At 32.4% G+C, this 25,062-nt stretch overlaps 1 protein-coding gene across 1 annotated transcript in view; it reads right to left on the bottom strand.

Moving 5' to 3' along the window:
* LOC117113790 (genetic suppressor element 1-like) overlaps positions 1 to 25,062 on the bottom strand; it is a 98,175-nt gene that overhangs the window by 63,081 nt on the left and 10,032 nt on the right. Inside the window, exon 2 of the mRNA XM_033257221.1 lies at positions 17,545 to 17,797. Within this exon, the coding sequence (XP_033113112.1) occupies positions 17,545 to 17,797 (253 nt within the window). The remainder of the gene's footprint in view (positions 1 to 17,544; positions 17,798 to 25,062) is intronic.

Consider the following 25,062-nt stretch of genomic DNA (forward strand, 5'->3'; position numbering starts at 1 on the left):
TCAAGGCTAAGAGGATTAGAGAGAAACACAACCTGTGATACTTAGATGTGTCAAATATTCATCAGGTTAATTACTTTAAGGTCAATGTTAGTTGTGGATCACGGCTGGTGATCAATCCAGGAAGTTTTGGCCCGTTTTCGATTGCGCAGAATCGTAAATGAATTTGTAGAATACCAGCAGCTTGAATACAGTGTTCCCTAAGGTGCACATGGTCTAATCTGTCTGACCACTCAAGTGCAAAAGTGATGGGCAGATGGTTATGTTCCCAACAGGCATATGAGGAGTGGGGTCAACCCATAGTAAGCATAGGCTAATCAGAAATGCATATGATGCGCTCTCAGTGAAAACAGGAGGGCATTAATCGCAGCTAATGCTTAAGGTTTCTTATCATAATTGATCGCTATTTTGCTAGTCACCATGAAAATTGATACGCAATTCATACTCCTTTATGCAAATTAAAGTCTTACCGCTTCTGTACTGATTGTTAAACTCTTAAATGTGCCTGACTGCCACGTATCAGATGTAATACGGAGAAATAACATAATGGCTTACCATCAAATATTCCAAATATGTATAATCTCCTCACATATTTATTTACCTATGTTTTTATACTAATATTTTTTCCAACTTACAAAAAATACATAGCTGACTGAATGAAATCATATACATGAAATGAATTAATTACATTGTGAACATTTGTTCCAATTTTCTAAAATCCATGAGACATTACTTATTTCCTATATATGATAATCTAGTAAAGAATTTTAAAAAATTCTCCAATTATAAATAAATTAAAAAAAAACAAACATTTATAATGTGTCTATTTCCATTAAATGATCAAGGGTGCAGAAAGTATCCAGAGCAAACATTTATACATATAATTTAAAAAATTAATGAAATTAATGTAATTTAGACAATGATGTAACAGGAAAAATATATAAGAACAAAATGAGGAAAATGTGTGAAATACAGATCTGGTGGTAGTTTTGGTACTTCGAAATTCATCAATTCATAACTTCCAGATAATCTTCCAGGTCTATGGTCCAGCTAAATTCAAATTTTAGGCAAAACCCCTCTGACAAAACAAAATACCAAACTCATTATTTCCCCTTGCATTAAAAACTATAAAACAATATGTTCACCATTTACATAGATTGCTAAGTTTGGAGGTTTCTATGATTTGACAGAGCCCTTGATGTGTGCACACCCTCTCATAAACCAAACCACACTTCTCCATTACATCAAAACCATCAAATGATAACTAAACACTAACAATTTATTTTAGAATACTTCAAATGTAAGGGGCTTCTCCCTTGAACAATCAGAAAGTCTTTTCCTCTGAACCTCAATGGGATGCCTAGGCTAGGTTCTTCCTATGACTCTTATATGAAACCCTTTCTGGGATCCTGGTTATGGGCCCCCTTACTGTAGCAACAATTTGCAATTCATGTGAGTGTGAACACAGCTAAACAGGAAAACCGATTAAAGCAACCAGTACAGACAGCACTATGTTTCATTTGATAATATTGTTATAGGTGAGGAGCAATAGGATGCACTTTGAAGGCCTTGTGACATTTTTACTTCCGCGGCTTTGTAATCTACAACATCCCCAGTAATTTTAGAGTGTGACATAACTTAGCCTTGATCTTTCACTTGATCTTTCACAGAATCTTCCAATTCAGAGTTAATTTGCTTCTGTTTCTTTCATGGCAGATCCTGTATTGCTAGCTACTAACACTTTGTGTATAAAATGAAAGAAAGGTATTTGTACATTTCTCTGCATGAAATTATAATGATAGAACTGCCAACGTCATAGTAAACATTTTATTCTGCTGTGGATATTGGTGCTATGTAAGTCCATGATTGATTCATTATATAACAAAACTAATAAATCAAAGTAATGATTATAGCATTATTTATAAAGAATATAAATTATATATACATTGTTTCGACAATTATTACTAGTTTAACACAAATGAAAATAAGTCAAAGTAATGATTGTATAATGTATAGCATTCTAATAAGAATATAAATTAAATGTACATTTGGTTCGACCAATATTACTGGTTTAACACAAAAAGAAAATTTGTATAAAAATTATATATAGTATATAAAAAAACACATTGCAAAGAACTTATTTCTCAGAAAAAAGCAATAAAATTCTGATTTTAACTATCACCTTGTAATTTTATAATGAATTTTAAAGTTTATTGTATTTTTAATGAATGTTACAATATTTATTAATATTTTATTTTTTATATTGTTTTTGAACTTTACCGTAATGAAGCTTTTACTTACTTGGATTCTTAATGTATTGTATATATTTTTATGTATTGTTTTTCTTTCGAGGGCCTCTTCAAGTCAGCTGTACTACTGTAGTGCAGCTGTTAGAGCTACCCTCGTGAAATAAAATAAATAAAATAAATAAATAAAACTTAATGCAGTTTATATTATTAATACGAAAGAAAAATAAATTTTATTTACAATTTTCAATATTGCGGAATTGAAGATGAGCATATAAAATTGATTCAATTAAGGAAGATAAAATGAGGCCTAAGAATTGCGCGAGAGTTAAAATGTGAAAAATACAACATTCAAATGTAAAATAATACAAAATAAAAGGCAAGACAACAATAACAATGAAAACCAATACAAATAGTACAGTGACAGAATGAATATAATAATTGCAGTCATTGCAGATGAGAGTACGATGCATGACCAGGCCAAGTAAAAAAAAAATTAGTTTCTCGTCCTAATATTTTGAAAAAATAATGAAGAGCATTAGACACAATTCATACCATATGTATAGAGTACTACAGTGTTATGTCACGATACCGCATGATACTACTCCATTTCTAACGTTGCAAAAAACATTCAACCGGGCACCATTTTCTTCACTGACAAACCATTGATCCCAATTTTTTAACGTAATTATTAAAGATGTATCTTACTTTTTCTTTGTAAATTTTAATCTAATGATTAAATGTGTGTTCGGTAACTAATATAATGAGAGCTTTTGTGTTTTTAGTACATTTTGATGGTAAAATATTAGATTTTAAAGTGCCTATTCCAGAAAGCCTATGAAGTCATTCAGGCGTAATGAAAAGTAACCAACGTCTGTTAACAGCAGAAAGCGCCACCTGGCGTCATGACGACATGTCTGTGGTACCCTATCCCCAACCATGAACAATCGAATGACGAATTTTACCGATGTGAGTTAGCCAGATTTTCGTACATGTCATAAAATAAAGGAAATAAAAAAAAAAGAAAAAATTGGTGAGGCAAAGAAAATGGATGCGCCAAATGACAAGAAACTATTAATTTTTTTTTATTTGGCTTAATCATTGCATTTCATTAATATTCCACAGAAACTAGTTCTCTGTGATTAATATAAATTAACTAACACAATACGGTTTCATTAACTGTGATTCATGGACTACTTACAGGTGTACATTCAGACGTGTAATTACAGTATACACGGTAATGGGATTTATGCGCCCTCCTTGCAAAATGATTATGATCTGATTTTGAATGCATGCCTTAAATTCTGTGAAAATTGTATATAATTTTGCACACAAATATTGCAGTGGAAATTAGGGATGCCTTGCAGGCTAATTTACTGGTACTTTTTCTACTTGTGCCTGGTGTCAAATGGTACAGTATATTAATGTTATTTAATACCATATTTCTTCTGCTATAATCCCACATCTCTTTAACACAAATTGGGCCAATTTTTTGGGAGTTGGCTTATATGCGGGAAATCTCCATTTTATTAAAATGGCAATTTTTTAGCACTTAAATTCAAAGCCAATATATTATATTTTTTTGTAAACAGATAGGAATGGAATTGATAAATACAATTAATTTTTATATGTAATCATAAAATATAGATATGTTTTTTTTATATTTCCATTTTTTTGTTGCAGCTAGAGCCCTAGTCAAAAATAAAATGTTACTTTTATTCGAAATCATCATGTGTGGACAATGGGTTCGCTAAACAAGGTAAAAAGAAGTCTTGCTTTGCAACCAATAATGAATAAATAAAATGGAATTCAATATTGATGCCAGAATGAAAAACTCCCATGCACATAAAAAAACGAGAGTTATAATAAAACGAACCTTTGTTAGGCGTAGCTAAATGACTGGTTTTAGTCACATAAACATCATCCTTACATTGTATTGGCCCACATCACTTATGCATACTTTTTAAAAAAATGGTCTCTTGTTTGTAAATTATAGTTTGGCTCTAAGAGTAAGTAGGCACTCTATCTGAGGGGATAAGCTTTAGTCATGGTCACATGACTGACCATGTGACATCATATGCCACATATCATGCATAATGATTCATCTACAAAGAAATCATTAACACAGATAAATGAGATTGGTTAATCTCTAACTGATTGCTTATAAATATACATAAGTTATTCAGCAATTTGGCTATATTTGGGTTAGCTTATATGTTATAATATAACATTGCATGAAGATACCTGTATAATTTTCCAACAGGCTTCATTTTAGCTCATTAAGTGTACTGTTAATTAGTGTGTTAATCAACTCTCCCACTGTGATATTCACAACCAACTATAAAATTGATGTATCCAGTAAAAATAGAACCCACCTAATTAATCTAATTAACTAAATGTTTATATAAAAAGAATTCAGTAAACGAAACCTTGACTTAAAAATTCCGGGATGGTGTCCGGCGGGGGATAGTTTAACCAATTAGTTAAGTGAGTGTATTTAAGTCTAGTGTAAGATTATAGTGTCCTGGCTACAACGTTATAAACTGCATCCGGTCAAGCTGCCGGCGACTAATGCTGGCCACCCCATTTGGTGGTCTTAGCAGCCACCGGAGGAAGGGTGGATGGACACCCAGCAGCTGGAAAACAAACAGCTGAACAAAGAGCGGATGAACTCCTCGAAGCCAACCATTCTTTAGTTAAGAAGTTTAGTTTTATAGGGTTACATCATACTTTTTTTCTCTCCCTTTACCAAGATATCAAATCAAAAAGCTCAATCACCAAGCGCATAGGCGTTATTGCATAATGCGATCACATATCCAACTCTTATTATTATTGGAATATCCTAATAATAACGTTTTAAAGTCTAACTTCCCTTTTAAATATATTGACGATGAAGATATCTCAATTGATAAAAAATCCATAACAACAATAAACAGTTTGAAAGACTGCATTAATGATAAGCACTGGCTACTTTTATGGCGGTCAGTAGTAATGAAATTCCTGAAGGCTATATCTTTACGAAATCGCTAATGCACACTTATATCACTTGTAAAGACATCAATTAGTTTGAGTACAAAGAATCATTGGGGCTGATTTGACCATGAAATGGTGATTAGTGGCAGACTTGCAATTTGCACTATATATATACTATAAATAAATTATATTATTGATTGATTAATTTTTTGATTGATTGGATCAATGGGTCACTTGAACTCTAACCCCAAAAAGATAGTCTCAGAGGAATAACATACAGGTCTTCCTCCAATTAAAGGACCACTTTTGGTACAAGCATTTTCATAGTCTTCAGCAGGTTTGACCATAGAAAAATGGTCTTAACTTGGAGGTGGTCTTTAATTAGAGGCAGACCTGTATAATGAAAAAGAGAGGGCATAGTATTTTTTGGGTTGAGGGATCAAAGAATCATGTAGCTTTGTTTATTCGTTTAAGAATTCTTGACTGGGCTGTAACTTAAGTGCAAGCACATCGTAAATTGCATTAAGACTGTCGTAAAAATATCCACTTTGTAAAAGATATGGTTTAATCCGAACAAAGAATTACCACACCACTTTATGTAGGTTGAAAAAAAAAAAAAGTTGTTAATCTTGACAAGCCAATAATTGAGATGCTGAGCAAAACATGAAAACAAAATAAAAATGAAATTCAATTGAGATTGATGGCCTAATCAATTTGGAAGATGACAATAATACAACGTACTGTTTGGTAGAATGATTCAAAATAATGTTGGCTCGGTTTTGTTAATAATTAGGAATCGGCATCCTATCTAATCAGCTACTGTAGGCACATTTTACATTCAATCAAGCTTGCTCATTATTCTAAGAACCTGAAAGACTAAAATTTATGAATCAGGTTGGCAATGAAACTGTGATGATCAGTAGAGACAGATCCAGAAATTTGAAATACAGAGGGTCCAGGGAGGGACATTCACAGATAGTAGGGTCTATATCACCTCAGCCTGAGGTAAGAAGATTTATGATTGATGTTTGTCTTGCATTTTGAATGTTTTTATCTTTTCTTGTAACTGTAAATTGTCTTATCCAATCACTATGCTCGATTGCAATAAAGTTTAATTTGAATTTGAATGATTGTGGTACCTCTAGATGGCCGGAAATGGCACCTTCAGACAACAAATTTGTAATATAATTTTCATTTTTCTCCATCATTTTTTTTTTTTTTTTAAATGTAGGGAAAGCCAGAGCTGAACTTACCGCTGATAAGTTGCAAATTAGGGGGAAAGATGGAAGTGTAGCAGGATCATGAGAAATTTCAGAGGATGGGAAAGATCATTGGCAAAACAAAGGCCAACTGAGTCAGCGTCGTACAACGCAGCACGGAGCAAATTTATCGTGGGGGATAGTCTTAGGTTGTCAAGAGAATATTGCATGATACGACTGACCTTTTGTCGCTTTGGGGGACTTTAGCAACAATGTCCAAGAGTTGAGCTAATAGCAGAATGTTCATTATTCTCTCAACTCAAGAGACTGAATGCCCATTAAATATGAGGGGATTCAGGGGACAGAATGGACTTCCCATGAGCCACGATAGATACTGGGTAGGGGGGAGGGGGAGAGGGGTGGGGGACTGAATACCATGAGCAGTGGTGAATCCAGAAGAAACAAATAGACAATTCCCATAAAATTAATATTAAGTAAATAAGTCTTGTAAAACTTGACCGGTGGTGACACCGGACATTAACCCTCCTTACACCTTGACTTGAGATATGGGTGGGTTGTTTTTGGGTGGGTGAGTATGTTTGGATTGTTGAGTGGGTTTGAGTAGGTAGATAGACGAGGCAATTGGTATTGTTGATGAATTCTTCAAAAAATGATATTTACACTGATGATATATGTCTATTAAAATGATTTATTGCAATCTAAGTTGGCTTGTTTTTGTCTTACTCGTGCTCTTTTTAATTTTCTAACGATCAGTAAAATCTCTCAATATGAAACATGATGCCTTTTAATCTGAAAAGCCGAAACCTGGTCAGATGACAGTATCGTCTGTCTTGTCGTAACATTCGCATAATCACCGGCATATCTGACATACATTGTACTAATCAACACACATCACTGTCTGCGGTATCCTATTGGTGCAATCTCAACGAATAAGCAATGAAAATGGAACGTACAGTATATTGTATATGACAAATTTCAAGGACTCTATGAATTAATATTGAATATTTAGGAAGCACGAAATGTATGTTGATGTGTACATGAAATATACGTAATTGTGTTTTAAAATGCAAAAAGGTCATAGTTCAAATACAAAACAAACACTAAAACAGAGCGAGTATAATGGAGAGCTTAGGGCTATAGTTTTTCCTTCTCCTGAAGTGGAACATAAAAATAATGAGAAATGATGCACATTTTACTAAATGTATGTTGATGTGTACATGAAATATACGTAATTGTGTTTTAAAATGCAAAAAGGTCATAGTTCATATACAAAACAAACACTAAAACAGAGAGAGTATAATGGAGAGCTTGGGGCTATAGTTTTTCCTTCTCCTGAAGTGGAACATAAAATTGATGGGAAATGATGCACATTTTACTAAGTTTAGAATCCAGGACACAGGTGAAACAGGTTTACATTGTTAACTAGGATATGTACGATACTAGACTTCTTCATGACATATTGTCTGCGAATGACATCAAAACTAAAAAGATTGAAAAATAATATTCTTGAAAGTGAATTGCTTAGGCAAGACATTTTTTTTATTATTCCTTTTCTAGCAAACTTATTTTTTAAGATCCTCAGAGGAGGGTGGAAACAAATTTAAAAAAATTAAATTTTGGTTTCTTATTGTAGTAATGGGATTGATAAATGCTTTAAATTTATATAATTAAGGAAGAAATATTATATATATATACTAAGTGATATATTTCACTATTCTTTTTTTTCTAATCTCTTTTGGTTCTAAAGCAGACAAATTATTATTATTAATATTATTATCATTATCATTATCATTATTATTATTATTATTCTGAGGACTGTCTGAAAGGCCTGCATTCTTTCATTTTTTGGTCTTTGGTTGTGGGTAGTCCTTGCTAACAATTTTGAGCAGAGCCACAATATAGTATACCCACACTATAGTATAGTAGAACCACTCTTCTGGGATCCCCTATAAGGGGACACTCCTATTAAAGAGACACCTATTAAGAGGACACCACTATTAAAGGGACACCCCAAGTGAACATTTTTTGGCCATAAAAATAAGGGAAAGTACACATTTTAACATAACTCCTATTCAAGTGACACATCTATTAAGGGAACAAACACTATTTTGGTCCTGAAGGTGTCCCCTTAATAGGGGTACTGCTGTATTTCACTTACTGTAAGCCCATCATAGGGAATAAAAAACATGGAACTAAAGGTATGCTTAAAAATTAGCCTTTTTTTTACACCTTCAATACAGAGCAGCAGCTGCCATTTTTCAAAATGATTCTGATTAAACCAGGGAGTTGTTTTAGAACAATAGCTTATTCAACCATGACATATTGGAGGAACCATACAGGTGAAATGATTGTTATATAATAAGGCTTTAAGAATACAGTGTTAAGACTATCCAATCATTATTTCTCCTTCATTTGTAGTTTTGAATCAAGGGTAGTAAACAATGATTTGTTACGGATCATTCAGCATGAACACGATCGAGAAGCGAGTGTGAAATGCGCCAGAGGCGAGTTAAAAGGGCGTGATCACCATGAGAAAAAAACCCTCGAGTGTTAAGCATGCCGGTAAACTGAATATAATGACATATGATTCTTTGTTACACAAATCGTCACTTATAATAATAATTACTTATTGTATCATACTGAAGATGAATAACCTTAATTGATAATAAAATCGATCAATTATAAAACCAGGTTCAATTTATGTAAAAAAAACTAATTTTTCTCCAGTATGACCAAAATATCATTTCCATTAAAATCCTTATAGTAGCAATAAAAAACAATCCTATTATTACTTATAATAGTGCTATTGTTTTCATACTGAAATTTTAATATGAATAATGTGACGATCGATGTATTGAGGCCAAAATGGCTCCAGCTATAGTCTGTGCATTATGTATAAAAACACTTTTCCATTATAAGAATTGAATATATTATTAATACAAGAAACTAAACTCAAGTTAAGTATAATCTTTCCAAAAATGTTTAATTGTCTATACTGATAATCATGTCTATATAAGTTATTACTTTTTGAGTCCTATATTCTTTGGTTCAAATAAACAATAAGTAATTTAAAATAAATAAATATAAGTGAAGTTTTTTTCAGAAATAAATGTTTTCTTGAACTTTATTAGCTTCATTTTAGTAGTATTCGCATGTGACGGACGATCCACACATAAGACGAAAAATGTGGCTTTTTTAAGCCTCGTCTTAAATGCGAGAATATACGGTCATCATGATTCCTTATTAAATGAACGCCAAGAATACTGGAAAATATCTTAGAACCATAAAGCGAGTTATTCATATGTTGTCTGGTCTACAAATTCTATTGTTAATCATCAATACCTTTGGCTGTTACCGCACTAAACAAAAACATTATTCAATTCCAACACTAATGAAAATTAATACCATCGAGGTCCAAACTAAACTGAATAAATAACAATAGCTATTGAAAACGATGCTTAACGTAACAATACTATATATCTGTCTCTTATACACATCTAGATGTGTATAAGAGACAGGTTTTTACTGACGATCCGTTCAGACTGGTACCGAGAATCAGCAGACGGCGTTGCATCGTCTATATTAATATTATAGAGGTAATTAGAAAAATAATTGGGAACAGTTAATAAAATACTGTACAAGTTTTTGAAAAATCAGAACTGGAAAAACAAGAGTTTTAATACACCTTTATTCCAGTTAATTTTAATTTCCAAATTTGTTTATCTTATATTAGCCATTATCCAAAGCCTTCTTCAAACACCCATTTTAGGTATGTCTTAGAATATTTATTTGTACAACATTATCAAACAATTTTATAATGGTAAAATCTGCATGAAGAGAGAGAAATGGTATTATTAAAATGTCATTAATTGGCAAAGACATTTTTTTCACATTCTAATTTTTAATTGAAAACTAAAATCTTATTGCGATCACACAAACTACCATATGCAAATCACTCATTTTAAAATATCCAAATTTACATTCAATTTTGAACATGCTGCAACATATCTTTAGTAACTGAGTTTAAGTAAAGTACATTTTTCAAAATTCAAAACACTAGTTGTTATTTATTCAGGCTGGAGAAGACTGTGTTCTCTTTATTGGATTGATAAACAGAATTAATTCTTGGCCCTCAACACTGCTAATTAATTTTGACACTTCCCGTCTTGATTATTTCTAACACATTAAAATGTTAATTTGTTCGTAAGTGGATACCTTATTGATGGTCATATAACGCTTTATTATCAAATGCATATCAAGTGTGATGCTAATTACTCCCTTATTACGAATTTCTAAGGACCTTGTTGATACTGTTGCATATTGTATCGTATCACAAATTGCAGACTGATCCCAAAAGTTATGAATAAATGCAGTAATATTTTCAGAAACTGTTACAATAATTTAAATCATAATTAATGAATATTCATTAGATATCCTATGAAATGCTCTAAAGCTGGTGATCTTGAATAATTGATAAATATCAAACAAGTGATGTTTACTTGATTACTGTACATGAAAAGTAATCAATACAGAAGTCCTACAGAGGGCGCAATCAAGTTATCCTATTTGGTGTGTAAATTTACTAATAGAGGGCTCACTACTTAAAATCTTGACTTACATCTGGGTACTACTTAGCATAGAGGGCTCACTTCATAAAATTGCTCATATCACATATTTATGAAAAATAATGCCACCAGATATTATACAGTATTATGTATATAAAATTATTATCACTAGATCTAATTATCAGGCCATTATTGGTTTAAAATTGTTCATGAATTTCAATTATTTTCTGTAGTTAATTAATACAATAGTCTCTCTAGGCAATACACATATAAGAGGCAAAGTAATATTACATTAATAGTATGCAACTATAATGAATACCGGTACTTCACCAGGTAAAAATGCATTTACAGAGAGATCAACCAATTTATGGACTTATCTACCTAAAATTATAATAACACAAACCTCCAAAATATGACAATACTCAAATCCTTAAAGAAAAAAACTGTTTTAAAAGATATATAAATATTTTAAGGATATCTATTTTTTGAAGATTTTATATGAAGCCTTGTCCTCACTGGCATTTTTTTGGTTTAAATCTTAGTATGTAATCTTTTTTTTTTTGTAGGTTTTTGATGTGTTAAATTGTATTCTGATGCATTTAATACTCCGATTTTCTATTTAACTTTTAATGTACTGTTTTTTTTGGGTAAATTTATATTTTTTTAATTCTGTACAACACCTGTGATCATTTTAAATGGATATTGTTTGTGCTTTATAACGTATTGTATCGTATAACGTATTATTATTATTATTATTATTATTATTATTATTATTATTATTATGACATGATATGAAATGAGAGAAAGACAAATTTTGACCCCATTAAGTTTTGAATCCAAGACCTCCCATATATGAATTAAAGTTGTGTTTTTACGATGATACTGTATGTTTTGCAATAAAAGATACCAAAATATATAAAGTTTCATGGTATTGTGATTGGACAATAATTATTTTAAGTACCTAGTCTAATTTTTGGTTGGATAAGAACTTTTTGTACAGTAGAAAAATAACCAGCTAATAATTTTACGTTATAACCTAAAATTAACCAGTGCTGGCACGATTATATGCAATACAAAAGTGCTATGCTTGAACAAGTATGTCGCGTCTTGGACCTTGAGCGAACCCGTTTAGACGTGAACTCGCGTCCCTGGCAGCGAATGTGTTGTTTCAATATGTTTTATTTCATATATTAAATTCTTCATTCTATTCATTTACATAATGCAATTAACATTCGTTCGTTCCTTTTGTTATGTGTCTGTGACATGTTTTTTTTATATCATATGCCACACTGTTATTGACATAATACTAATGAATATACTGAAAAAAAGATGCAAAAGGCGACAGAATTATACACAATATTCACTATTTAAATATTCAGAATTTTTACACACAATTTAAGGATTAATCTTTGCCATTTTCTACAATATATAGGTGCAGATCCATTTTTATACACAATTTGGAGATTAATCTTTGCAATTTTCTACTATATACAGGCGCAGATCCAGTAGAGAGAACAGGGGGAACTTATGTTAGCACCATGGTACCCTTGGGAAACTTAAGGGCACTTAATTATATCAATTTATTGAAAATTTGAAAACACATACAAAAAACATTTGACACAAAATTTAAAAGACAAAACAATGGAGTAGAAAAATTAATGACTATTATTAATGAACATAATCCACTAGTATATGGATATGTTACCTGTGCCAATAATATCGTTATGCATTTCCTAAATTTGCATCACTCTGACGATATATCCTGTGTCATATTGCATTTTTTAACACCTTGGCAATTCATTATTCGTGAGGCGAGCCTTTTTTATACCTTATTAATCAAACCTGTTGCCTGCCAATAATAATGATTTCATATAAAACTAAAAGCATCACATAATTACATTGTATACATTCACCAGCACAAATTTATTTTTATTTTATCCTCCGTCTAGATCTTTTTGGCAAAAACTATATGCAAAATATGAACCAAAATTTTATTTTTTTTTCCGCCATTCTCTGACTATCTTTAACAAAATAAGTTCGCCAAACAAGGTATGAAAAAAGGTCTTGCCTGACGTATAGCGCAGAGATTTTAAGCGCAATGCGCTACATGAAAATTAATTTATTATTTTATTAAACATAGGACTGATACTGGAAGGCTTCTTAAGATACAGCTTCGCATACAGTATAGTACGGTATACATATGTACACAAGTCGCATTTTTCAATTTGATTAGATTTTCAAGATTGTAAAATATTACTAAAAAAATAACTATTATATAAGCAAGTTCGAAAAAAAATAAAATGACAACACAATATAAATAACACTATTTATTCACACATTAATATTAATAACAAAGTCTACTTGATTATTTTGCACAAATTTACATTACAAAACAAACATTATTTCCGCACCATAAAACAAATAACATCAACACTGCCATTATCTATGCCTCCGCTGCCGAGAGTTGGACGTTCCATCATTAAATCACTGATGCGTACAAAATGAGTTCACGGCATCCCATTATTCTGTGCACATTAGTTTCAACATCACGAGACACTGGCGGTAATCCATAACCAAAACAAAAACAGAATCATCAATTTCAGCCAGAAAGGTCAAGGTTGAGAAGGCCAAATTCTGGGGTCAGACAGAGGTCAGCCAATAATCATAAACATTTGACTGCTACAGACTATGAAATGAATTCTTTACATTTCGCTTCTTCATTACAATAAATTATAAATCTGCAATTCCAGTTTCATACGATTTAGGGATATACTATGATTTGCCTTAAATTAACCTATATAATATATGTTAACCTATATAATATCCCTTTGATTCGTTTAAATTCGTTCATCATTGTCAGCTTCTATCATTACATTGATTTATGTACTAACAGAATTCTGTTTGCTGAATGGGGAAGGTATTATTATTATAAAGCAGGGTGAGGAATGTTATGGTAAGAGACAATGATTTTATTTGGGTGTGGAATTTGTATACCGTAAAACCTTGAATTGAAGCCAAAATGGGCTTCATCTCGAGAAGCAGCCCATCTCGAGTTGAAGCCCACCTATTAAGTTTGCAAAATTAGCCTCAAAAAGAAGCCCATTTGCCTTGTTTTCAAGATCTAGCATGGCCTTCTTTTCGAGATAGTACAGTACATACACTGTACATGAATTTCAAACAAACAAAATAAAGTTTACATAGTAGTGTAGGTGATTTAATGCCAGTTAATACACTTCATGATACTGATTGATGTTAGTGACCCTATTTATTGTTTTATAGTAGTAATTCCCTTTGCGAAAGTGGCCTCGAAAAGAAGCCCATCTCGAAAAGAAACCCATCCAAAGTTCGCAAAAAAAAAGAAAAAAAGAAGCCTATGACTTCAATTCGAGGTATTTATTCGATAATATTAAGATATTGCGAGAGGGGTATTGTATGATTGGATATCAACATTTGGTAATCACAATTTAAATATTACATTCTTATAAAACATACATTATAGAAACACAACACCTTTCTTTCTATGTTTTCCTACTGTATATGTATATCAATAACACAAAGAGAACAATTTTAAAAATTAGAACAAAAATGTCTAAAATGGTACAATGCTCAAATCATGGCACTATATATATATAGTGGATATGTAATAAAACTAACATTATTATATGACGGAAACAAATTTGAAAATCTAGTCGTCAGATCAGTGTTCTTCCAACTGAAATATTTTCATTGTTAAATTTGTCCATATAGAGCCAGCTAAACATGAGTAATGTGAGGTATTGCCACTTTAAAGTGACATTCAAAGGCTTCAAAAAACAATAATATACATAATCAGAGCCTATGTCTGGACTGGAATGATGTTCGTTTATTGAAAGAAAGCCAGCCTAGGCTACCTAGGTCTATTAAGTGCTGTTTTTATTCCACCAGCCTGGTTTACTGGTAAAATTGACTGCTAAAATGTGAGAACACTGCAGATATAAGTTGGAAATTATGAATCTGATTGATTGTTTCCACGTTCAAAGTATATTTTGAAAAGGTTAACTGTGAAAGACCAACAGACGCAGATCCAGGCATGTGTGCTCTGCCACCCCCCCCCCCCACACCAGTTTGCCACTAAATTTTAAAATTTCAATGCATATCAATGTTATGCATTGAAATTAACGCTACTCACTTATCTATTCTGAAAATGTTGTGCACCTTCGCCCTCCCCTGGTTTGAAAAATTCTATATCCGCATGACCAAAACTAATTAATGTAAAGTTTTTTTTAAAGTAATACTACAACAAATAATAACGAATCCAAAATAATGACGACAATGCAGCTCAACAGAATTTAATAATTCAATAACAATAATAATTTAAGATACTTGTTCCTTAACACTCTGCCCGCCAAATGCGGAGATCTCTGTGTTTGGTAACCCGACGCTTGAACTGGCAAACACGGAGATCTCTGTGTTTCAGGCTTTTTTACGGAATCTGATAGATTGGGTAATTACAGAAATGTACCAACAATTTGAACACTATATTCAGTCTGGACCATAAGTATTTCAAGCTAAGAAGTTTATACAGTAGTTCTTGTAGTATTCATTACATGTCAATCTGATAACATACACACTCTCAACAAGCTTTGGAAAAAAGTTAAAATTCGCTAAAAAGTCTGGCCGTGGCTGAAACTATTTTTTCAAACCCCTGGCGGTCCGAGTTTTAATGATAAGCCAATGAAGTCAAACATCAACAAATGCACATTCAATACAATATTGCCTACAAATAGACGATATCTTTTTTTTTCTCTAATGCATACTGTATGTAGTAATCAATATAGCTCAGTAATTCTTAGATGTCATCTGAAAGCAGACAGTAGCACTAACTGCCATGTCTGACAGCTCAAACTAAAGACACTAATCTATTCAAAGACATTACAACAATATGAATTCTATCAAATTTGTTGGTTTCAGATACTCTAGTAATCATTTAGAACAGTTTTAAAATGCCTTCTAAGTATAAATTTGATCGATTTTCGTAGCTGAGTTCAACAAATTGGCAATCACCTTTTGGTTCTTGGAATGAAAGCTATCACTCAAATATAGTAACTGTAAGCTTCTCTAAACACTCAATAATCCTCACTCATTGATTAAATTTTGTCAAAAACACAGTCACATGCAGTCTCATCAAAGTCACTTAAAGCATAATAGACTATTTTAACCAACACATTTCAGAATATACATACATATGCTACTTGAATGCAATTGTATACTAACATTTTCGTAAACAATTCCAGCTGCAGTCGGACCGAATAACGACCTAGGCTAGCTATAGATAGCGCAACCAGTTGAAGAAAATAACACTACAATAAACCAACAAATATTATGTCAGTATAAATGCATTATCCGTAATTTAGCACGCTCTATGGATTGACATGCACAGGTTGTCTTTTAGCGGCACCAATAGGGTTGTGTTGAACAACCCCAAGTGAGGGAGGCTTACCGAGGAGAAAAGCCCTTTAGGTATTTACTTATTATTTATTTATTTATTCACTGCCCGGGAGATGCAAAGCAGGAAACCCACTGTTGCTAGAACCCGGGAGCTCACTTGCATACCAACCAAACAAACAGGGGGGTGCCGCAGCCACTTCAAGACATGAGACACTTTCGCTACTTATTTTACTGAAAATCTTTTATGGACTTGAGCTACCATTTACCAAAATCGTACTGTGCTCTAAAAGACGACAGGAAAAAGGCCGCTCAATAGTGCCAGAGAGGGCTGATATTTACTGGTTCCCGATGGCAAAAAGTGTTCCATCCGGTCGCGATCTCGTGGCTGTACCGAAGGTAGGCTTAGCAAGGAGCTTACCGGCTTAGCACCCAGTCCAGCTTGAAATTCCTGCTAACATTGTGCGGAAAATCGTGGCACTTTGACACAGGATAGGCCAGGGACTTTAACTACCAATTTCTCCCTGGTTATTTCCCACACTTGTGCTACAAAGTCCTAGCAAGTATACCCCATAAATGCTGCAACTCCCCCCTCCCCTAATAATTCCCACACTTGTGCTACCAAGTCCTCAAAAATATACCCCGTAAATGCGGCACCCCCCCGTATAGAAATATTTAAGAGTGAGCCCCCAGGGCGCCAGAAGGACGTGCGATGTCTAATTAAACAAACCATTTTTCTATTATTTGTTTCTTTACTCAAGTGGCACAACCTCCTATGTGGCCAGAGTCCTTGGCACTTTCTCTGTCTGCCCCTACCTCACTACTGCTCGTAAACGGATGAAAATGATTATTACAACATCATTAATTTTTCTATGATTGTTGATTTTAAATTGGTGCAATCCTTTTAATTACTATAATAATAAGGATACAAGAACACTTTATTCATCAGACTACGGGAAAATTCCCATGGCTGAACAACAATGTGAATAGAACAATGACAATCCATTTAGACTGCCACCGACAATCAGGAGAGGGTGTCGCGTCGTCAAGCACTGACAGGGAGCGCAGTTGTATGACAAAGTGAGTGGGTGAGTGAGTATTGCAAAAGACGTTCCTTACCAGAAGACAGAGGGCGTCCAGCACTCCCAGGCCTAGTACCACTTGTTGGTAAGCCAACGCTGGTTGGTCGACCTATACTTGCAGGCCGATGCGACGGACGAGCCTGAATAACACTCTGCGGGACAGAGGCCTGTAGGTGAGCATGGTTTCGTCGGGCTGAAAGATCCTTCTCACCATCGCTATCGCTGTCAATGACAATCACAGAGTCTCCTTTTTCTTTGATCGATGCTTTTTCACTCACTGAGGCAGATGGCTATTATAATGAGAAGAAAAAAGATACCAAAATTAAGATCCAGATTTTCCTGCTGGTAGTTAGAATTATAATGACGGAATGTTAATGATGAGCGCCACTTTCATTTTATTTCATTTATTTATTTATTTAGACAAGTGTCTTGGGGCCCCAAAAGCAACAAAATCACCATGACAAAAGTCTGGAGCCCCAGAAAACTAAACTTATTATTAGCGAGTATATGAAAAGAAAGGTTTAAAATGTAAAAAGTGAAAGACAATTAAAATAATAATAAAAAAACACAGATTTCGCACACAATTGAATAATTGATAAAATTTCATAAAAGAACGCATAATTGACACCTTCTTCCAACAAGGAACATTTACACAATGCCAATAATGGATATTGGTTTTCCATGAGTCGTTTTAACAAGTGGGAAGCTTTTTTTTTCTTGGTGAATACAAGACATGTTGTATTGCACATGTACACCAAATAATTGACCTTTTTAGTTTAAAAAAACCAAACGTTTTACCACCTGAGAGCAAAGTTCTTGGCGTTATAACAACGATAGATGACAAGGCTATTTAGAAACGAGATAATATTAATCTTAGATCCAATAATATCAGTGACATTTAAGACAAACTTGTTTAGTTGCCCTCAACCCCCTTACCAGCACTGTGTTATTTATCATTTAATACAAGAAAGCAAAGTACTTTGTAAAGTACATGTAACTATGCTATATATAGGGCCTATATAGAATATAAATCTATGTAGTAAATGGTGTAGTCGTATATCTGTTGTGCAGTGGTCAAAGGTGGCCATGGCTCTAGGAACATCTCGTTTCGAGAGCAAACCACAAGTCACATCCTTAGAATTCTCTCTAGGCTTGCTGACCCTCAACGACCCTGTCCCCTTCAGCGGCGTATCCACTTCCTGACTGAAGGGTGGCATAAAAACTGCTCTGCTAATCTGGAGCCTAACTACATGGCTGTGAACCAGGCACACTTTTTGGATGTAAACAATACAGGCATTGACAAGGGATCAAAAACTAAATTCCGATGTAAGACATAAAGTTCAAATATTATTTTACTTTTCTTAATGTTATTTCTTGAAAAGTAAAATAGTCATGTTTAATTAACAGGAAATTCATGAGTAAAAATTATGAGGCAGACAATCATGTTTTGTAAACTATATTTAGCTGTTATTGGATTGTTCTTTGTATAAAAACTTGACCAAAAATCAGTTGTATAACAAAACAATATTATTTATTTGCATATTCCAGTAATCTGGTTCTTTTGTTCATTGTCATTTTCCTTTCTTGTATTTGAATGAAAATAGAAACCCAGTTTCATTTAGTGCTTGTTGATTCAAAGACAATTTACTGCAGTACAAGAATCCTGAAATTGAATTGTTTACCAACCAATATAGGAGTCGTCTACACAAAATATAAAAGAATGATATTATTTATGTGTTTGTTTGTGGGCCAGAAAAATCTTTTTTCATATCTTAAGTCTAACTTTTATCACTTACTATCATAAGTTCTACTAGAATAGTAAAAATGTAAAGCCTTATAAAAAAAGCAATTTATCAGAATATACAAATATTCATTTTATATTCCAAATAATAAGAATTTATCATCAGTCTACATAATACTGCCCTCTATTGACTGATTTTACAGGAAAAAAAATAGATTTGAAAAATAAAAATTTATCATCACTCAACATCACACTGCCCTCTGTTATTAGGATCCTATAGGGGAAAAAAAGCTAAAAAAAAAGACAGAAAATACAAATTCCAACAAGAAAAAACATATATTTCTGATTTAACCTCCCCTCCAAAATAAGTTGTTTTAATGATTTATTATGAATCACTTAGAGGTGGGTATTATATCTATAAATAGCTCCCTCTATTTTTATAAGATGCAACATTATACACTTATCAAGCTTAATGTTTTTAATTAGAATAACAAAAATCAACCATACTAAATTATTAATACTGACATTTACTAGCATGTAATAAATCCGAATCTATCAAGGGTATTGATGATTGTGAAATTAGTGAAGGTCCTACATAGTTCACATTGGTCTGTGCGAGATTTGTCGTACAGGTTTCAGAGGGAGTCCGGGAGCAAGCACTATTGGAAACATTTTTGTTTAAGAAAATAGAGACCTAACTTGCAATGCACCATTTATATGGAATGGTCCTATCACAAAGAATAAGATATCAAATATTTTGGTTTTCAGATATAATATAAATTTCATAAGTATCTTAGCAAAATCTTTGCAAAATTCTTTACTGGATCTCACTCTTGGCAAAGTTGATTTGGCCTCCGAATTTGTCAAAATTAAATAATAAAAGTAAGAGCCGTATTAGTCTAAAGAAGGTGCTACTGTATTCATTTCATTTGTTAAAATTAGTTTCTATTCATCACTATCATCTTAAAAATGCTTGTGCTTGGTAAAGAAAATACAAAATGTCAAAAATATGGTTCAAGCAAACTTAGAAGTAATGTCCGAAATTTAGTTGTGAAATTATGCTATGTTTCTGAGTCGCCTACAACATAGTAAGATATTTTAGTTCAAAATTTAGATTTCTTTTACATACAAGATTTTTATATGAATGTTGTGTATTCTAGTAGAGGTATGATATGTGGATTTCTGTCAACATGTTAGTAGCACGACGATGCGAATCTAGAACGGATTCACTCTTGCGTGACAGCCCTATGTCCTTTGCAAAATAGCATCCTAAAATCCACACGATGAAAACTTAACGTTCTCACATGCGCAGATGAAATATTAGTGACGTCATTACGTTCTAGATTCTACCGCGTCATGTAAGCTCAGTAAAAATTGAAACAAGATTGCGGGCTTAGTGTTTCATGTTTGCAACTTTTTTCATTATTTGAAATGTAATAACCAGTGAGAAACCTTGAAATATACAGTTCACCTATAACAAGAACTAGGTTCATTGGATCTTGGATATCATCACAATATTGCTAGAATTACAAAACATTTCAATAAGTTTATCCATCGATCATTTTGACTGACAACTTTTGTCAAAGATAGCCATATAAGGAAATAGGCATTGATTGACATGGGTAGAGAAAGGATACGGGATGACTAGACAAAGTTGACTAATCACGCGCTTTTTGACAGGACCCACTTAGCGAAGAAACCAGGATTGTTCGAGCCCAGTAGATTGATAGTGAGACAGCAAAGATTTCACCATCAACGAGAACATCCTTCAGGGTAAGTTGAACAGCGTAGCTGCAAATGGCAGGCCAAGCCAAAGATGACCTACTTCTAGTGTATCATGATTGTATTTCTCAGCACATCAACGCATCAACCACGCATCAAAATAGCCCTAAATATCGCTGTCGTTACATCCTCATAATCCAGGCTTAATGCCCCCTTCCCATGGGGTCTTTGGCTTCTCTACCTCAGCAAAATTACTCACACACACATTACTGTACGTGTTGTACGGTAGTTAAGCTGGGTATGTACAGCTCTGCTATATATATCCTATGAACTCCATAGCCCTTCATCTGACCGGTTCAATCGTGGCACTGGTTGATTGGCTGTTTGACTTAGCATTACAAATATCAAGTAAACTGCTTGAATAATATTTTTTTTATATAAATGAAATCAATCTCCAAAATTACCCACAACATAACCTTTTGATTGATTTTATTGTTATTTATTTTATTTCAAACATACAGAGACTGCAATTTAAAATCATGAATAATCCTTCATTTATATTGGTATGGCTATATGTTTTTTCTGATTTTCTTGGAATTGAATTTATAATAATTTGTTATTTATAAAAACGAAATCAATCTGCATTAAACACCCACAACATAACATTTTGCTTAGTATTATTATTTATTTTACCTAACCACCAGTGACCGCAATTACATATCATAAATATTTATAATTTATTCTTTAATTAATTTTATGTAAGGCGATATCATTTTCAGAATTTCTAGGAAATTAATTTTTATAATAATCGTTTTTATACTATGTAAAATGACCTAAGCGACTGCAAGTGACTGAGACTGTATTAACATCCCAATAAGTGAATCCCTTTGGCTAAATTAATTAACGATAAAAAATCATGATGAGATGAATGCATAAAAGGTTAGCTTTAAACAATTATAAATTATATTTCATTAATTTAACTAATTTATATTCTACCAACAGCAATATATCACAACTAACAGGACAGTATATAGATTATTATTGAAGCATAGTTTAAGATTAGGGCAAAATCTGGCTTGAGTTCTCTTTTAAGCTGAACCATTCTCACTTCACTTTTTTGACTTTACACTTAGTGAACCCTATCATATTTTATTAGTTCAAGTTAGCAAATAAATTATTCCTTACTATGTCCACTGATGTTAGTTTGTTTTGTAGTATTTAATGCTATCCATACAAATAAATACAAGTGTACATTAAAAACAAATTGTATAAATAAAAAGAATTGATAACATTATATGGCATAGCAGAGGATACTTTAAGATGAGACGCTTGATTCAGAAGGGGTCCTCATCAATGAAATACATACAACATGAAGATAATTATCAAAGTGTATAGGCTTAAATAAAAAAAAAATAAATAAAAAAAAAACATTATAATAAAAAGAAAATCATTATCGATTAACGAATTTGGATACCGGTATTACAAAATAATTGTTTAAATACAAAAAATAAAGAAAATTTTATAGAAAAATAATTAAATTTTATAAATGCAATTTAATCTATTTATTATTTTTACAGTATAACACAAAATTATTCGATTTTAAATTTACATTTTCATGATATTCATAATAATTTTGCACACCTATCTTCCAGACTGTAAACATACCAATTCTTTAACATTAAAGGTAAACCGCTTTTCAAATACCCATATTTATTATTATAATATGAATTTGTGATTGCTTTTAACACTGATATGTTTATAGTCACAGTTTTTGTAATACATCCTTGTGATTGATTAAAATATTGTATTAACACACCACTATCAATTTCATGAAATAATACTGTAGAATTATCATAATCCACTATATAGTACAGTAATAGTATGGTATAATTGTTATCCCTCTAATTAAAGACCCCTTCCAATTAATGACCACTTTTTTGTGTTCCCAGATGAACATCCATGTTTTATATTTATGATGATTATTTTTATTTATTTTTCTAATAAAAGAACAAGGCTGCTTAGGACCATGACAAGCTTGGTCCCTCCAACAGTCCTTAATTGAATGGAGAAATGCATCTTCAAATAGGATTTCCAATGTGCCATGATATTAAAACAGGCAGGGTTAATAACGTACCAGTATTTTTGGACACAATACTACTGTATATTATGCCGGTATGTATACTTTGTTTCATGACAACACGTGTAAAGATAGTATAACATTTTTTAACACCTTTCTGATTACCCGCATTTTTGGACACACTACTACTGTATATTATGCCGGTATGTCTAATTTTTTTTACGATAACACGTGTAAAGGTATTATAACACATTTTAACACCTTTCTGATTGGCAGTTGACACGTAACTGAGACTAAAAGTGACGATGTGACATTCTTGAAATTGACATGTCCTCAGGTTTAAGGGTATACAAAGCAGCGTACAGTTACTTAAGTTTATTGCGCACTACTTTATTTATGCAGGTTGTGTGAAAAAAAAGTCATTCTAAATGGATTTCAGTCGCTAGGATTTCTAGCAAGAATAACATTTAGTTAAACGATGATTTTAGGCAGAGAGATTTTAAGAGTTTGTAGTAGGAAAAGCATCCAAATTTCATTGTATTGTTTAGGATATGAATTCTTCAAAGAAAACTACTATATGTTTCACAACATCTTCACTGAGTTAAAAAAAAAAACAATCACAAAAAACAACATAATTTAATAATTTCTAAGAAATGTTGTCTAGTACTATATTATTCTACTATATTTACAATAACAACAATAATTAGCAAAAATAACAATTGAAATTTCATAGAACCTTTTGTGAAAAGATATGAGAAATCTATTTTGTTGTGTTTTTATCTCTTCTTTTTCCGTCACATGGGTCTTAATAATATCTACAGTTTATTTATCAGGTGTTTTAGCATTAAGTTGAACTTTACATAATTCTTAGAAGGTAGTATCAAGTTCTATATTTTGTTTTCTATTTCCAGAAATAAATTTAAACTGAAATTCAAGCTTGACAGGTCGAAATAAGAAATATTAGTAATATATCCAGAGAATCCCTCAGACAATACCACCGAGCTGGATACGCGCACAATGTTATGGATAACAACGAACAGGTTCAGACTGATTCCTGATATCGTTTCATTTTCATTTTGATATTAAATGACCTACTGACCTACTCTGTAGGCGGACAGCTTCATTATTTAATAAGGTGTCCTGACGAATGGAAAATGGCAAGTGTGGTATTATCTACATAAACATGATTACTCCCATATCTCCCATATCTAATACAGTCTCATTTTCTTCCATGTCACTGTCATAATTTGATGTCATAAACATAACACAATGTAATATCAGATGGAATCATATATTTGTTCAATAACTACTATAATATATATTTTTAGTGCATTGTATCAAAATTTTTGAGAGGAAAAATTCATAAAATACATAGAGATTAATAAATAGGCGATAAAGCATGTTGCTTGACAACTATGGCATGTCAATCAAACTCAACAAATGAACAATCATAACAATACGCGCGTGTCTAACCAGCAACACTCGGTTTCCCCACAAACGCACGTGTGCGCGTATGCTTCTACACTGTCATTTTGGGGACATTAGCAACAATATCCAAGGGAGGCGGGGCTTAGCGGAAAGGTACATTTCATGTTTAAGATCTAATCATGTTATAAAGTGTTCTGCTTGTCTTCTAGTAACAAGCTACTTCAATCTGTAATTCAATCATCGTATCATCTGGTTATACCAGTATACTTTTCATTTTGACTCATCTCACGGTGATATGATCACTGACAGTATAGTGACAATTAACCTATATTGGGATTAATTTTACATTCAGTAAAAATAACCTTCTTAGATCATTATGAAAAATTTTACTGTACTTTCAATTAAAAAAAATAATTTAAAAATAATACAATCGGGAAAAATAATATATCTTCATAATAAATCATCATAAATAATTTTATCAATTCATTTTAAATAATGATATATATTTATTTTACATTACAAATATCAAAACTATTTAATATTATGTAATTTTCATTGTTACAGTTACTACTACTGTAAATAATTAA

Source organism: Anneissia japonica, unplaced genomic scaffold, assembly GCF_011630105.1.
Source record: "Anneissia japonica isolate Jap-2015-1 unplaced genomic scaffold, ASM1163010v1 scaffold287949_len505691_cov196, whole genome shotgun sequence".
Taxonomy (NCBI): Eukaryota; Metazoa; Echinodermata; class Crinoidea; order Comatulida; family Comatulidae; genus Anneissia; species Anneissia japonica.